This window comes from Bidens hawaiensis, unplaced genomic scaffold (genome assembly GCF_021521415.1).
Source record: "Bidens hawaiensis isolate Kalapana, Puna unplaced genomic scaffold, B.hawaiensis_p1.1 tig00011076_1, whole genome shotgun sequence".
NCBI classification, from domain to species: Eukaryota; Viridiplantae; Streptophyta; class Magnoliopsida; order Asterales; family Asteraceae; genus Bidens; species Bidens hawaiensis.
The window spans coordinates 458,392-476,753 of NW_027491854.1; the positions used below are offsets into that span (position 1 = coordinate 458,392).

General features: G+C 34.0%; 2 protein-coding genes across 2 annotated transcripts; one reads left to right on the top strand and one right to left on the bottom strand.

The window, feature by feature from the left end:
• The first annotated feature begins 1,446 nt into the window (after positions 1 to 1,446).
• LOC143537018 (uncharacterized) lies at positions 1,447 to 5,603 on the top strand. Its single transcript, XM_077030890.1, has 3 exons — positions 1,447 to 2,215; positions 3,255 to 4,050; positions 4,861 to 5,603. Exons 1-3 carry the CDS (start codon positions 2,138 to 2,140, stop codon positions 5,448 to 5,450), a joined length of 1,464 nt encoding a protein of 487 aa, XP_076887005.1. The 5' UTR covers positions 1,447 to 2,137; the 3' UTR covers positions 5,451 to 5,603.
• A 128-nt stretch (positions 5,604 to 5,731) lies between these two features.
• Positions 5,732 to 7,559, bottom strand: LOC143536984 (protein ECERIFERUM 26-like). The gene is made up of 2 exons (XM_077030853.1): positions 7,005 to 7,559; positions 5,732 to 6,906 (listed from the first exon to the last, which is right to left on the bottom strand). The coding sequence occupies exons 1-2, from the start codon at positions 7,431 to 7,433 to the stop codon at positions 6,037 to 6,039; spliced, it is 1,299 nt and encodes a 432-aa protein (XP_076886968.1). The 5' UTR covers positions 7,434 to 7,559; the 3' UTR covers positions 5,732 to 6,036.
• Between the last annotated feature and the right edge of the window lie 10,803 nt (positions 7,560 to 18,362).

An 18,362-nucleotide genomic window follows, 5' to 3' on the forward strand; every position in this document is an offset into this window, starting at 1 on the left:
GCCACATAATACATATGTGTGAGCAACCCAGTATGTATAAACAATGTCATCCATGTAATTGATGCTTGAACGCGCATAACAGGTGGCGACATGCAAGAAGCAAAGATGAAATGTATAATAATTTCAAATAAACTACTTTTAACCCAATCCTTTTTTATGAACTTGTTTCGACCTGAAAACGTTTTAATCCGAAACCCGTTTTGACGTTAACCCTTTTGATCTAAACTCACCCGGACATGAACTAAATTAACCCTTTTTGTATTAACCTGTTACAACTCTAACTCGTTCCAACACCATCAGTCGAACATGCTTGACCTATTGCCGGTAATAACTGACATGTTTGCTTTTTTTAAAATTAATAAACTATAGCAATATCATACTCAAATTAAAGATAATAAAATGCTCGTTTTTATTGTGTAATTTTTTAGAAAAAATATTAACGTGTGAAAAAGTTACGGCCGTTTAAATATCGTGGGGTAGTTGGTTATTAATTATGGGGGGAATATGTAACTATTTTGATATATTAACAAAATTTAATTGAAGTTGAAGGACCACTATTGTATATTATATTTTGATATGAAAAGACTATTTTACCCCTACATTATTAAATTTTTGTGCATTATTACTTATACAATATGCAACAAGAGTGGTATCTCTTAAAATTTAAGAGGTCCCTCACTCCTATATTATATATAGTATAGATATTATTATAGTACTACTAATAATAGTTATAAGATTGAAACATTTAGGGTTTATATAATAACATGTTACAATTATCTATAATATATATAAATGAAGACATAAAAATCCTACGTGTCGTGATGTGTTCGCTCCCCTTTTTTTTGGAGTCACCAGATTTGCTTGATTTTTAAATGGAGGCTTCTCATGCATTTGACCCGAATTCATGGGTATGAGTCTTACCAAACCCAGATATTCCTTAAACGGGTTATAACATCTCATTAAATTAAAAATTATTCTCAAAAAATTATTGATGTAAAAATCCTATAATATAGGATACAATAAAAATTAATATCTTATTTATTTTAAAAAAGATATATATTATTTAAATTGAAAAACCAATTTGATAATAAAAAAAATAAACGGGTCTTGGGTCTCATCAAACCATAAGTATATCATTAACTTTCATAAATATTATTTCTAATTAAAAAACCAATTTTATAGCAAAAAAAAATAAATGGGTCTAGGTCTCATCAAAACCATATATCTTTTAAACCGGGTTATAACTTCTCATTTATTTGTGAAACAATTTATCATCACATAAGTATATTTTTAACTTTCATACAATACAAAAAATATAAATTTTAAAAATAAATAAATATTAGAACAAGTAATATAAAACAACCCCTGTAATATGGGGAATAAAAACTAGTAAATTATAAACTTATATTATTCAATTCAGTCAAGTTGGTTGTTGGGTATAAAGATTGAGAGAAGTCCCACAAACGCCTCTTTCTTTCTCAACAAATTCACCCCCTTTGTTTCTTTCTCTCTGCAGCAAAACCTTCTCCATATTATTATTATTATTATTATTGTACAAAACACATGTGGGTTTCGGCCCTGAATTCCCAACAATTCTTGGTAAATTGATCACCACTTTCTCCCTCAAAAAAATCACAAATTTTGTTTTGATTCCAGGTGTAAAGTTCTTTTACAAAGCCTAGATTTTTATGGGTTTTGATTCTTATAACCCACTTTATTTGGATTCTTACTGAATTTGGGATTTAGGGTTTTATTATTATTATTATTAATATTTTTGGGTTGGATCAAGATTTGTGATTTTGGGAATTAGGGTTTGTGATCAAGTGCTGAATTGCAGTGCTGTTGTTGATCAAAAGCCATGATTATAAGAAAGCTTTGATCTTTTTGGTTTGATATTCATGGGTTTTGATCTGGATTACAGTTACTGTGGATTAAGGTAACTTAGGTTTAATTTATTGATGAAGAAGATTGAATCTTGAAATGAGTGCAAGGACATGGTTAATTATGAAGATGAAAGCAGTTCTTGGTTCCATTTCATGTTGGGACAGTTATTATTATTATTATTGAAAGTAATTATAAAGATTGTGTATACTGATATTTCTGGAAGTCATTGTTTGTACTTTGTTCGGTTGGAGCAATGTCTCGGTGCTTTCCGTTTCCACCACCGGGATATGAAAAGAAACTCGTAGCAGACGATCCCGACTTGTTGAAAAAGGTAATCTTTTTGAAAAAGTTGATGCCTTTTCCGACCGATCATGTCAATTTACTCGCTATGAAATAGTATATTGACCTAAAATGTTGGTGGTTACATAATATTATTCACAAAAGTTGCGAGAATCTAAGTTATGCGATTGTGTTCGTAATGCCCTTTTGCTGTTTGTAATTTCGTTAGTGGTGATTGTATAAGATATGGCTTGATCATTTTTGGGAATGTTCGTTTTTATGCAGTTAATGTAGGCGCAGTTGCACGAATGGAAAGTCTTACTTTTTTTAATTGTGTGCGCAACACATTGAAATCATGGTTGGTATAAAGATGGATATTGACTCATGCTATAAGTGTGAATGAAAAAGTTTTTTGCTTTTCACCGTTTGATGATGTCATTATATGATTCTTGATTCTTGTCATCTTCATTGGAAAGTGAAGTTTGAGACTTTGACTTTCAATGAAGGTCAGCTCACTAAAAATAGTAATGAAGCTTCTTTACAAATGGATATGCTGACTTTTTCACTAGTTTTGTTAAATGCATAAAGAAAGGATCTGCAACTGGGGAAGTTACTTTGTGCTTACATTCATACATATAACTGCCTCTCGTTTTGACATGTGCATACTGACAAACGTAAAAATTTAAGTTTTAGTTAATTCCCGAAACGCCCTTACATATTATAGTAGGATATCCATAAATGAAGACTGAGGTAATCTTTCATATGAAAAGCTATGAAATTAGAGAAATCATAGTGAGACTGAAACCTCATGTAGTTAGATTATTGATAATGGACTTGATGATGTAAATTGACCTTTGGTGTTTGTGTTCTGGATAATATCATCTGTCTGATTCGATGTGTCGTAGACGACTGTTGACCTGAATAATTTGAATCTTTATCCGAACTGAAGATTGAATTTTTTTGGTTACTTTTACTTTACCTTGATCATAATCTTCATTAAAAGTCATCCAAGCTTTCCCTTATGTGATTATCGTAGCTATATACTTATATTCCACATTTTTTTTTGAATATTGTTATGTTATTAATTTCAGGAAAAGCGCAGAGAGAAGAAGCATAAGAAGGATAAAAAAGATAAAGAGAAAAAAGACGGTAAAGAAAAAAAGGAAAAAAACAGAAGTGAAAGAAAACATAAGGAGAAAAAAGATAAACACCGTGACAAGAAGAAAGACAAGGAGAAGAGTGACATTTCTACCCCTGATGACAAAACCATTTATGGTCAATCTAAGGGGTTTAATGGGGAAAGTCTTCATCATAACAACGAACACAATAAAGAGAAAATTAATTCCGCCGATTACAAGAAACCGTCGATAGAGTTTCCCCATCAAAATGGAGATTTGGTCAGAAACAAGATTAAAGTTGGCGATTCTGAAAATTATAAGTTTGTGCAAGAATTAGGTAGAAGGATTAGAGATGAAAAAAACGGAATGGGTAGCCACCAGCTTGTTGAAGAGAGAAAAAATAATGTTAACAAATTTGAAATGCAAACTGACCGGGATAAACAAAAACAAGTAATGATGGATGTCGCAGGGTTTAGAGGCAATGTGGCAGTCCCGGATAGGATTAATGGTGCGGTACCGATGCCTTTCGATAGATGGGTAGATAAATGGAAAAACGAAGATCGGGATAAACAAAAACAGGAAAAGCTGAAGGAAAAAAGTGAGCAGAAGAAAATCGAGAGGGATCAGAACACTATTATTATGAAGAGTGATTCGGTTGGTGTTTATAATAATTCGTCGACACATTTGTTAGATAATGGTTTTTTAGGTGTTGGTAATGAAGGAAGTTTGAAGAAAAGGAAAGATATGGAGACAAACGGTAGCTCTCATGGTTAGTTTTCTTGCTTTCTTTCAAACTTATGATTTTCTAGAAAAACAGATGGGCCTGGTAACGGGTCGGGTTTAGAATTCAAAAAGAGCCCTTGTTGATTGTTCGTTCTGTTAACTGGTTGGGTCAACACACAAAAAATGTCTCATTTTTTTCATCTTTTTTTTAAAGTACTATTTTTTTAATATTATTACAAATAATGTTTTTCTTACACAAATATTATAAATATATTTAGAGTGGTATTGGAGGTTTATGCATTAACGATTTAAAGATGCACTTTGAGCAACTTATGATCTGATTCATTCGTAGCTTAAGCTTTTATTTCACTCATTTGACCCGTTTGGGGTCAAATATAGTCCAAATTTGTTATTTTATAAGTAAATGGGTCGAAATTACCATCTCTCTTTTTCTTTTCTTTTTTTCTTTTTTTATTTTTTTTTGTTGTGAATATTTATTATTTTGTTCTGTGCAAACCTTAAATTTTCACATTGAACATGTCTTATGAAGCTGCATCTTCCTAATTATCTGAACTAGGTCATAATTGTAACAAAAAATATGTTATATTTTTTTCATTGAATGTTCAAAGCCAGTAATTCTCACAGTAGCGTATATACGGTTTATGTATTTTTTAACATTGTATGATGTAATATTACCAATAAATAAATATAATCTCCTTTTATTCTGAGAAGCCTTTGTGCACTGAATTTCTTTTTATTATTATACGAACTTAGTTAACATAAATTTATAAAGGTTTAAGGTATTCAAATCTTCATATTCTGGTAGTTTGTACCTGATGATTAAATTCCGTTACAGAGAACGAAATCAGGCCCAACAAGATAGCCCGACCCATCTCTAACGTCTCCCCAGATAACGGAAGGAGGTTTGACTTTTCCCAAAGCCCGGGGTCACAAAATAGTTTGAAGGTTGGCAGTAAGGGTGGTCAAAGAGTCAATGGCATGATAGCTTCTCAACCAGTTTCACTTCCCGCTAAAAAGCTGCCAATTCCCGTTATTAACAACTTCCCGCCCAAACCCTCTGCAAAATCACCGCCTGTAATTACAAACCATGTTGCCGCTCAATCACCGCCCGTCTCTATCCCCATCCACCACCTACCGCCCCTTTCATCTCCGCCAACAGCCTCCAAACCATCCCGACCTAAACCACCGCCTCCACCCAAAAAGAAACCGCCACACCCCGATACCAAATACCTGAACCAAATACTCTCGGTTCCGAAGCCCGACCAGTGGTGCGGTCTTGATGACCAAGAATGGTTATTCACCAGCAAAGCAGGACCAGCTTCCAACAAAACACCAACCGATGACCTCGAGGTCCAGGTATGGTCTGAAGCTAAGCACATTAAATCTGTTGATGTTTGTGCTTTACCATATGTTATTCCATACTAACTGTGATGTGGGATCGAGCTCGGTAAAATTCTTTCAAGTATTAAAGAAAGACGAGCCTGCTTTGATGCTAGTGTAAACCGGGATGATCGGATATGGAGAAATGTTCTGGCCCGGGTCGAATATTGTTGAAATGGGCTGAAGAAGATGCATTGTTGGGTTCTGCAATCTTCTAACTTCAAATTTTTTGATTTTTGTAGTATACAACTGTTTACATGATATGCAAGATTGGTGAGGGTATTATGGGGATTTCATTAGAACACATATTTTGTGTCTCATGTATGAGTGACAAAGAGATGGGTTGAGATGGGTCGGGTCGGGTCAAACCGGCTCCGTAAATTTCTTTTAACTATTTGTATATTATTTATGTAATTTGAGTCATAGTTTATCAGTTTAAGATTTAGCAACACAATATATAGAGTCAATAATGACCATTTATGTTTGGTAAACAAATAGACTAATAATATTCTAGACAAACCAGTAATATAAACTAGCAATATTAGACAAAGCAACCATACATAGGTTATATCCTAAGCAACATTAATTATTGTCAAGGTAATTAGGCATATGCATCCGATCATAGTCGTGGTTACGCAATACGCCAATCTTCTTTAAGCACCAATTTAAGCTCGGCCACTTGATTTTCCGGCAATGTCACACTTACCATCCTTCCATCGGAACAACCTTTGGGTGCCGGAAGAACCAATACCACCCCTTCATCTGCAATGTTATCGATAAAACAGTTTACATAAACGGGCTTGTTTCCCCTCACCTCCATCTCATAAAACGAGGCGTCATTCAAGTCAACAAAAGTCAAATTCGCTCCATAAATGAGAAAATCTGGTAGCGCGTCATCTCTCCCCATCGATTCTTCAATCTTTAGTCGTTCATTGACCGCTTTGTTCATAAGTAGGGATCCGAGTTCAAATGGTGAATGTTTTCCTACAGATATGCATGTTTTGACAACACTGATGGTTTGACTTTCATTCGTGATGTTTCCTTTTTGTCGGGTTTTCAAGTCATTTCGACATATGGTCACGACCTCTGGCCCCGACCCATTTCTTACTTTAGCCAAACATTGCCAAATTACAACACAAATACATTCAAACACCGGAATTTGTTCATCACCTTTCTCTCCGCATATTTGCTCTTGCAACCGAGTCAACTCGGCTGGTGACATATAAAACGAAAATGGTTCCATCTTGGTATGATTTGAAGTAGACCAAAGGTCTCCAACCGGGCCAACCCGTTTTGTGGAGAGTGGATCTGGGCTTGGGTTTGGGTTTTGGAAATCAAAGGTGTGGTTTTGTTGTTGGACCTTAGTGAGTGGTTGGGCTGGGTAATGGCCTGCAATGACTTGGGCCCATAGGTTGATGAAGCCCACAGCTGAAATAGCATCTCCAAGCACATGGGCCCAACTCATACCAACTGATTTGCCACCACATTTAAAATCAGTTAACTGCACAAAACATCCATAAAATAATATAAAAAAAAATAATAATATAATGAAGTTAAAAGTAACAGATTATGGCCAAAAAGAAATATTAGCAAGCAAACCTGTATCAAAACCAAAGGTGAGAATGCCAAATCAGGGCCAAGAACTTGGTTAGGAGCAAGAAGCTTGTGTCTCGAATCATTTTTAGATCCGAGCCACTCATCGAGGCTTAGTCGACACTTAGCCTCGATGATGCGCACCCCACCATCATTGCATTTGATGAAGGCCCGACCCGACTCATCCCTCCTAAGGCGACCACAAGGGATGTAGGCATGGTTTAGCCAACTGAACATAGTTTCCTTAATCTTCAAGATGGTAAGACCATCAAATGTTGGGGTTTTAAAGTAGTAGACAAACCGGAGGTAGTGAAGCTTCATGGCTAGGTCCATTGCGGTTAGCTCTTGAACCGCATTGTGGCCGGATATAAATCCGGCTGAGACTGTGGAGATTTTGATGTCGTAAATGGAGTTTTGCTCTTCTGATGACACCATGCTTTTTTTTCTTGAATGAGGACTTTGGGGACTTGCAATGGGGTATTTTATATGGCAAAAAGTGTATAGTATATGTATGAACAATTAATGATGTCTTGTGCTTACTAAAGCACTTTCGTTTATGTATAAAAAGTACAAGTTCGAATCTTGAAATCTAAAAAAAATCATAGATAAATGTTTCTACTCAAAACCGGTGTAACTACTAAACTGGTTCACCGATTCAACCACCATTCTTCACGCTGCCAACGAGTGTTGGTTCAACTTATAAGTATAACAATTGGCTGGTTAACGGTTAGGTTCTTGGTCCAATCGACTAGTTCGTTCTATGATGTCCGATTTTAACAACATTTCATGAAACACTTGATAACTATACATCAATACACATATCCCTTAAGTGACAATGAAATTTAAACTAGGGACAGTAACGTTCTATTATCAAAAACACCAAAAAAGGTATCATCAACTTAACTATATATTATAACTAGTTTATTTATTTATTTTTATTTTTTAACGACCAACGAATAAAGTCCAACTACCCGGGGTAACCCAATGACAAAAGACAACCTCATATGCCTGCGATTGCAAACAACGATTGGTAGCCCAAGCCCACCATCTCTTGTTCAGGGGAAAACCCATCACCCGAAGACCCATTGTGATAAAACCCAGTTAAGATTAAATTTTAACTTGCCACATTGCAGTCTTCCGCCAAAATATTCACTTTCTTCCAACGCAGTTGAGCTAAACCTATGAGTTGTCATGCCACTTTATCTCTACAAATTGATATGTCAATCGTCTTCATTTAAGTTTTTTATTAAATGAGGAAGACACCCAACTATACAAGTACAAGTAGTCAAGTATACGACTTATATATCTTTAAAGCACCATACGGTGGTAGATCCGTAGTGTTAGTACTTAATATGTCATTCCACTTTTTTCATACAAATTTAGACCGAAATTTTAAAGCTCACTTAAGAAAGATTTTACTGATAATCGTAATTCTTCAACTTGGTTTTAATTATTTTTAAGACATCATATCTAACAAGTTCAAGAACATGTGATTACAAAATACTTACTAACCAGATTCCAAGGACGGCTCCGAGAAAGTAACAAAAGTTTTGGGCCGAAGACGAAATTTTTTTTGGGCCTTAAGTAAAATGAGTATTTTGTTGGGTTTAAACAATTTAATTTTTATATAAGTTTAGTTGGTTATAATTTGTGTTGTGTAAAAAACAATTGAATAAAATTTTGATTAAATATGACTCAAATGAGAGTAGAATCCATAACCTTTTAGTTGAGACTTGAGAGTAATACCCCTTTGCCACGAGACCAAGTTAGTTGTTATGTTATTGAGTTTAAACATTAAATATACATATTGTATTTAAAAAAAATACATACATATATATTTTTTTTTAAAAATCGGGTCTAACGGGGTGTCGGGCCTGTGACCGTCGACTACCCTACCGCCCCTAAGGGCTGGCCATGCCGGATTCACATTTTAGCTCTAAAATAGACGTGGTTTAGTTCCATTACACTAAGTACATTGGTGCTTTTAGGTGCTTTTGGAGGGACATTTTGGACGTTTTGTCTCTCCAAAAAGCAAAAAACATTTTAAAGAAGCAATCCCAAACACTCCTAAAGTTTATTATCAGAAACACCAAATAACTGAACAAGGCATCATCATATAACTTACGGTTTAACATGTCTCTTTAATTATGCATGAGTTTGTCAAGCACTTTATCTCTACATAATGATATGTCGAGGACACTTCATTTACGCTTACAATTAAATGAGGAAGACACCCCAAGGCCCCAAGCATCAAAAGTACAAGTATACGACACAACTCTTTAAAGAACCATACGGTGGTGGGTCCCTAGTGTTTGTACCTAGTATGTCGTTCAAGCCGTTAAAAAAAAAAGAAAAAATAGTGTGCCATTCACTTTTTTTTAAAGAACTGATTGAATATAAGTTAAAAAAATTCAGTAAGGAAATATGGATTTAATTTTGGTCTTAATGGCGAGAAAACTTTATTTGTTTACCAACGCGAATGCTAGACGAAACTATTCTTAAGCTCACATAACACAGATTTTACTCATGGTGGTAACTTTTCAGTTTTCAACCTAGTTTTAACTATTCATAAGAGTATTTATCTTAAAATCTCATTATTTCTATCCATATAACTAAATTAAAAAAATACATTTTTACATAAAATTTGTTCTTTTTTTTCTCTCAAAATCTCTAAATACCATATCAAATTTATTTATTTATATTTATTATACTTTTGTTTTTTCCACTCTAATTAAACGAATATATGAATTGAATAGTAATCCGTATTATATATGACATCACTATTCAATCCATATATGGAGTACCCAGCGTTACGTACTTAATTGACCGTTCCAAAAAAAATCCATATATCTATATCATATTTTCGAGAAATGGATGTAGTTAAAAAAAATTGATAAAAGTACCATAAACTTTTTTAAATTATTGTTACATCAATAAACACATACGATTATCTTTTCTTTGTGAACCATGAAATTACAAAAACTCTCTTGTATTACATACACGTAAAAATTGATCAAAAAAATGTGTCATACAAAGGTTTCAACAAAATTCTACTTATGTTCAACTTATGCTTTATCTTGTTTTTTATGTTGTATATATTTTATTTTGTCACAACCTATCAATTAAAAATGGTATAAGTTGTTAGATCAAGTATTCAGCAATGATGAGAATCAACATAGAAACTTTCCCGAGACAAAGAAAATGTTTAGGTCACTAGAATTGACATTAAAACTTACGATTCTAATCAATGAAACAATTCCCATTGAGGGCGATACTATATGGTTAATTAATAACTTTCCTATGCAATTTTTTTCTGGATTGAGCAAGCACGGACCACAGTAAGTTAGCTTGCCCATATTGCTCGAATAAATCAGGATCATCCCATGCGTTGTTAGGAGAGCAACCGTGTTGGTTTGATAGCAGTAAGTGTAAGTAGTAAAGTAAAGCAGTTAAACTACCATAACCAATAATAATCGCTAATGACTTGTAAACCTAACATACTAATCTAAGCTACTACTAACAATGTCGAATAACATAACAGTAACAATAGCAATATTCGTTTTAGATTATACATAGATACACCTCCCTAAGCTAAACCGATGGTTTAGGTGGAAGGGCTTCGTTTGCTACATGGAGAGTCGATGTAGCCACTTGTTTGAAATTACACCTTCATGCATCTCTTGGATTTTATATTTTGATGATGATAAGCCTTCATTTGTTTTATTTATTTATTTATTGCTTCTTGATGCATCTTATGATTCCGTTAAAAATATCCATATATTGAAGGTATATATTATGCGAAGTAAGATGGCCGGGGACTTGAATTATTGAAGGTATATCAATGATGGGGAAGGTTCATGTACATTTTGATCTTAACATGAGTATGTAGGAAATAATGCCAATTTATTTAAAAATGTGAACGTAAGAAACAATACCAACTACAATACCAATCTACATAAACAATGACTTATAATAACAAAGAAAAGAACCTAAAAATTACAACAGAAGAATCAAAATCAAGAATAAAATAATAACAACATATACCAGCAAATACTTATAATAGCAAAAGAAAACATCTAATAATAACAACAAAATATAGATAAGCAAATACTTATAACGTCTCATAATCGAAAATTAGCAAATACGAATAAAAAATAGCAGCAAACGCCTATAAAAATAAACCTAATCATAACAACAAATTGGTTCTCACCGTTTTCATGTTAAGAATAAAATGTATTTGATTCTGTTTCTATCAATGATTACATGTTGTAGTTTGTCATGTGCATGCATCCCCCTTGTTTTCTACTGTTAAGTACCGTAGTTTGATTGGTTTCTCATTTTCTAGCGTTGGTGGTATCGACTATATTTTAGTGTAATTAGCTTGTCGATAATGTAAATCATAATATATATTAAACAAGTTTGGGGGTGCAGACTGCACTTGTATTCGTTTATTATGATGTTATAGGTGAAGCCCCTAATGAACGGGTTCCCAGGGGCAGCGTCCATGGCTGAGGTTCAGTTAAAACGTCAGATTGGAAAATTTTATTTTGATGATTATTGCTTATGGTAGTTTCCAAACTCTAATCTCCAAAAATGATTGCTGGAATATAATCCGAGTTACTAATTCGAAATTCCCAACATCTACAGGGTCTTTGGTAACCCAAGATATATAAGAATATAGAAGCCATGCTACCATTTCCTTAAACTTCTTTCACGTCATAACTCGATATTGGAAAATAAAGTTAGTATCTTCCAAGTATATATTTCATAAACGTAATACAATCATTAAAATTACTAAAAATGTACTTGCTTAGACAACGGTCGTTAGAATTTGCTATTTCATCATTGAGTAGATCGAAGTAAGTGTTAAGGTATCTAGGCGGTCTTCTGCTCGGTTTATGATGACGACCCGCTTACATATTCTGTTGCTCCTCCTTCCTTTTGTCTTCTTATTATTAAAAGAGTTGAATCCTTGTTGATATCATGGAATCTTCTTCGAACATACATTGTGCGCGAAAAGAGGAGTTGTCAATAGGGGTGAACCCTTGAAGTCTTTACTGATCAGTGATCATGATTAAGATTTTATTATTATTTTTTTATTATTTTGTGGTTGAATTGAGGGGTATAGAATATGCAGAGGATGATCAAGAGAAAACAATCAATAATAACTAAAACAATTACACAATGATAAGCTATGAATCGAAAGAATTTGAAAGATCGAACAAGCGATTGATTGAAGATAACAATCTGATATTACATAAGTAGCTAATTAACGAACACACACACACACAAACAAAGGTTTTGGCCGTCGTTGGTTGGCGGCTGCACTAAGCTAAACCGTAATGGTTAAGTAGCTGAACTACCATAACCAATAATAATAATAACAACCACTAACGACCCGTTAACCTAATCTACTAATTATCTAGACGACTACTAACAATGTCGAATAACATAACAAAAATAATAAGAAATAATATTCAGTTTATATTATATATTATGCATAAACTAATAATTATGATAAGAGTTTTATCCTACATCATAAATCTTACAAATTAATGGGCCAATTATCTTCACACTTTATTATTAAACTGAAAAGTAGTGATTATATTAAAAAAGAAAGCAAGCAGACAACAAATTGCGTTGCTACCCCATTTTGAATTGTAAAACCCAATTTGAGAAGTTTTTTCCAAGTTAATTGAAAATACATATGCTTTAATTTTGGTCGTGTTACAATCTTGCGGAATAATATGAACATATACAATATAAGAACTCTCAATTGACTATTATCAAGAACTGATTAAAATGTTTACAAGATAAATTGAAAAGAAATGAATTACAAAAATGAAAAGAAGAATGAACTGAACTAACTCTAATTGAGAAATCCCCAATTATATATGCCCTAATCTGTTAACAACGGTTAACTGATTAATCTTTAAGAATTACCAAAAGTACCCCTGAACTATTGAAGACTTGTCAATAATAGCCCAAAACATTATTAACCTCTTTAACCTTCAACAACAGTTGACTTTCATTGACTAACTATATTAAGTCATATAACATGACACTATTACACTCCAATTTCCAGCTCAACACTTAAAAATCTCCACCTATGAGTGAAAATTGAAAATTTCCAATAATGCCCCTGATGCTAAGTAATCTGCAGTAAATTCAAACGATGCAAAAACTTATTACCAGGAACACATTTAGTCAACATATCTGCTGCATTACCCTAGTGTCCACATATTCCACCCTTACTTCCTTTGAACTCAGGACTTCTCTCACCCAATTCAACTTTACACTTATATGTTTAGACCTGTCATGAAAAACTTGGTGTTCAGATAACTGAATTGCACCTATATTATCACAACGAACCAATCCATCAGCCACAGACAAACCCAACTCAGACATAAAACCCTTAAGCCATATGCACTCTCTAATTGCTTCTGTCAAAGCAACAAATTCAGATTCTGTAGTAGACAAAGCTACTACCTTTTGTAAAGTTGACTTCTAGCTTACAGCACCACCAAACACCGTGAACACATAGCCTGTAATTGATCTACCTTTGTCAAGATCTTTAGCAAAATCTGAATCTACATACCCTTTAACAATCTGATCTTGACTAGAACAATTACCAAAAACCAACCCTATTTGTTTGGTTCCACTCAAGTACCTTAGTATCCACTTTACACCTTCCCAATGTAACTTCCCAGGATTACTAAGATATCTACTAACTATACTAACAGCATGTCCAATATCAGGCCTAGTGCAGACCATTAGATACATCAAACTCCCCACAGCATTTGCATAAGGCACATTTACCATTTTACCCTTTTCTTCGTCATTCTTAGGACAATCTAATTCAGACAACTTAAAATGCATAGCTAAAGGAGTAAGTACTGACTTACAGTCATCCATATGATAGTTACTTAGAACTTTCTTCAGATATGATTCTTGAGACAACTTAATTGTTCCAGCAGCCCTGTCTCTATGAATCTCCATACCTAAAATCTTCTTTGCTTCCCTTAACTCTTTCATCTCAAAGGCAGACATTAGAATTTTCTTTGTGTCATCAATCTGACCTTGATCCTTGCACGCTATTAGCATATCATCAACATATAGTAACAAGTAAATGAAATTCTTATCACTATATTCCTTATGGTATACACAGGTATCATAACAACTTCTTTTGAAACCATATGACACTATATGCCCATCAAACTTCAAATACCATTGTCTTGGTGATTGCTTTAGTCCATATAAAGACTTTTGTAACAAGCATACCTTATCACCTTGACCCTTTTCCTCAAAACCTAGAGGTTGTCTCATATATATCTTTTCATTAAGATCACCATGCAAAAATGCAGTTTTAACATCCAGCTGCTCTAGCTCTAAGTTAAAAACTGCAGTAATTGACAATATTGCCCTATGGAAGAATGTTTTACAACTGGTGAAAACACCTCATTATAATCTATTACCTCCCTTTGAGTGAATCCTTTAGCCACTAACCTGGCTTTAAACCTTGGATCCTCTCCTGGCATACCCTCTTTTACCTTGTATATCCATTTACAATCTACCAGTTTTTGATCTTCTGGTTTTTCAACCAAAACCCAAGTTTGGTTCTTATGCAAAAATAACATTTCATCTTGCATAGCATCTAACCACTTTTCTTTGTCATTGGAATTAACTGCTTCATGATATGTCAAAGGTTCATTTGTACATTCTTCTGCAGCAACATGAAAAGCTATTGCAGATACGATCCTCATCTCTATATCTGAGAGGCTGGACTATATTTCTTCTGGGCCTATTCACTGCAATGCTTTGATCATCATTTGCATCTTGTGATGTTTCAGTATTACCTCCTGGAGTAGATGAACCAGCAGCTTCTTTATGAGATAACTCCACCTCAACTTGAACTTTATCAGTCTCATCCTAACTAATTACTGATTTACCCTTCACATCCTTATACATAATATCTTCTTTAAACACCACATTTCTACTCACAATAACCTTGGGACTACCTTATTCTAATCTCCACAACCTATATCCCTTTACACCATCAGGATATCCTAGCATAATACATTTATGAGCCATAGGATTCAACTTACCCTGACTAATATGAGAATAGACCAAACATCCAAACACTTTAAGGTTATCATAGTTATCATGACTAGTCTTCATACCAGACCACATCTCCATAGGTACCTTCATATCAATTGCTAAAGAAGGAGACCTATTAACTATATATGCGGCAGTCTTTAAAGCTTCTGCCCAATAGCATCTAGGCATGCCAGCTGTAAAGAGCATGCATCTAACCTTTTCTAAAAGAGTTCTATTCATTCTTTCTACCAGTCCATTTTGTTGGGGAGTTCCTGGTATAGAATGATGTCTATCAATCCCAAATTGTCTACAATAATGGTTAAATTCACCACTACAGAATTCCAATCCATTATCTGTCCTTAGCTTCTTTATCTTTCTTTCAGTCTGATTTTCTACTAATACCTTCCAATCCTTAAACTTATTAAAGGCATCAGACTTATTTTTCAGAATATAGACCCATACTCTTCTTGAATAGTCATCAATTATAGGCAAGAAGTATGTGGCCCCCCCCAAAGAGACGTGTTTGATAGGACCCCACATGTCTGCATTTACATAATCTAGTATTCCCTTAGTTCTGTGAATTCCTTTAGTGAATCTAACCCTCTTTGCCTTTCCCAACATACAATTTTCACATTCACCATAATCACAGCCCACTAGATCTTTTAATACACCCTGTTTTCTTAATTCAGTCAACCCTTGGTCACTCATGTGACCAAGCCTTTTATGCCACATCATAGCATCCTTGACTGACTTATCCTCTACAGTAGACACAAAACCTGTCACATACTGACCATCTAACACATATATGTTGTTATCCTTTCTAGTACCGGTCAAGACAACCATGGAACCTCTAATAATCTTGGCTCTACCATCTTTTAGACTAACATGACAACCATTCTTCTCAAAAGTTCCCAAAGATATTAAATTCCTTTTCAAATCAGGAATATATCTTACGTCATCAAGATTTATTACAGACTCATTATTCAACTTAAATGAGACAGAACCAATACCTTGAATTTGACAAGATCTATTATCCCCTAATTGAACAATCCCTTGTTTTTCAAAAACTAAATCTTTGAAACATTCCTTGTTAGGAGTCATATGATATGAACAACCACTGTCTAATACCCAATCATCTTTAGAACCTTGATTTGTAACCACATAGACTTCTGCACTATCATAACCATCTTGGAACTCTTCTGATGTTCCAGGATTCTTTTTATTACTTTTGAATTCAGTCTTCTTTTTCTTCCATTCAGGGCAGTCCCTTTTGAAATGACTGTCTGAATTACACACAAAACATCTTTTCTTTCCCTTTGACTTAGATCTAACAATAGGATTCTTATTCTTTAAATTCCTATGTTCAGATCTACCTCTGACAAACAAACCATCAGCACCTTCATCTTTTGTTTCACCCCTCTTGTGTAACTCTTTTGAGTTCATGGCAGAAACTACATCTTCCATAGACAAACTATCCATTCCAAACATTAAAGTATCTACAAAATGTTCATATGACGCAGGTAATGATGCCAAGATGATGATTGCTCTATCTTCATCATCAATCTCCACTTCAATGTTTTCAAGATCAAGAATGATCTTGTTAAACTCATCAATATGATCTTCAAGGGACTTACCAGTTGCCATTTGAAACATATACAACCGTTTCTTTAAGTATAGACGATTTGCCAAAGACTTTGTCATATACAACGATTCCAACTTTGCCCAGACTCCGGCTACAGTAAGCTCCTTGGAAACCTCTCTTAGAACACGATCTCCCAGACTCAAGATTATTGCACTATGAGCCTTCTCCAGGATATCCTTCTTTTCTTTATCCGTCAAAACTTCCGGCATATTTGGTTCACCCAACAGAGCATCGGAGATGCCCTGATGTACAAGAAGTGCACACATCTTTACTCGCCACAGGCTAAAATCGTTCTTCCCGTCAAACTTTTCAATATCAAACTTCGCTCCGGTCACCATTCTTGAATCTTCAAACGAATTGTAGAGTTCGTCTGTTCGGAATCGAGAGCCAAAGCTCTGATACCAATTGTTACTATCTTGCGGAATAATATGAACATATACAATATAAGAACTCTCAATTGACCATTATCAAGAACTGATTAAAATATTTACAAGATGAATTGAAAAGAAATGAATTACAAAAATGAAAAGAAGAATGAACTGAACTAACTCTAATTGAGAAATCCCCAATTATATATGCCCTAATCTGTTAACAACGGTTAACTGACTAATCTTTAAGAATTACCAAAAAGACCCCTGAACTATTGAAGACTTGTCAATAATAGCCCAAAACATTATTAAACTCTTTAACCTTCAACAACAGTTGACTTTCATTGACTAACTATATTAAGTCATATAACATGACACTATTACACTCCAATTTCCAGCTCAACACTTAACACGTCGGACACACATTAATTATTTGTCATGTTGTCTGTAAACTTTAATGAAAAAGTCTAATAATTAATGCTAAATATTGCAATATATTATTGATGATACATAAAAGATATCGAAATGTTCCAGACGTTTTAATGATAATATGATTAGTTTTTTTTTTGGTTATATATATGATGCTTAATTTCATTTAGAAGTTCATTTCACGGTCGTTGTCGCTTAATTAATAAGATGAGATATAAGTGTCAATGTAAGTGCTTGTTGTTTTTGTTCTTCAGTTCTTTATCGATTGCGTTAGCTTTTAAATTACTATAATCTTTTATACAATCATACATATTTCAAAATGGTTGTTTGTTTTCAAAAGTGGGGGATCTGTGTGTTTTTTTGGCTCTGTATTATTTGATAAGATTTAATTTTCGGGTTCACAAAATTTGTGTGTAGATTTCATTTTAGTGTCCAATGATTTTTATTGTGTATTCTTTTTTAGTTTTTGGCTCGGTATTTGATATTTTCAAGTCATTCTTTGTTTGTGTATTTTGTGTTTGGAACGATTCTGACTATTTTTGTGGTCCACAGTCTATGAACACCGGATCGGATTGGATCATAACATGGTGATTGTTCATAGCATTCAAACTTTTCATCTATGGTTAGAGGCGCATTAATCGGCCAAGTATGGTAAAATTTAGATGTTTCTATCTTGTTAATTATTATTTTTTTAATTCTGAACATCTTGACTATTAATCATTGTTTCTTCTGTTTTTTTTTTGTTTGCAGTGTACAAGTGAAGATTTAAAGCCAATGAATGCAGATATTCCTTGGGCTTGTGAAAGACCATGTCCCGACTAACCCTCT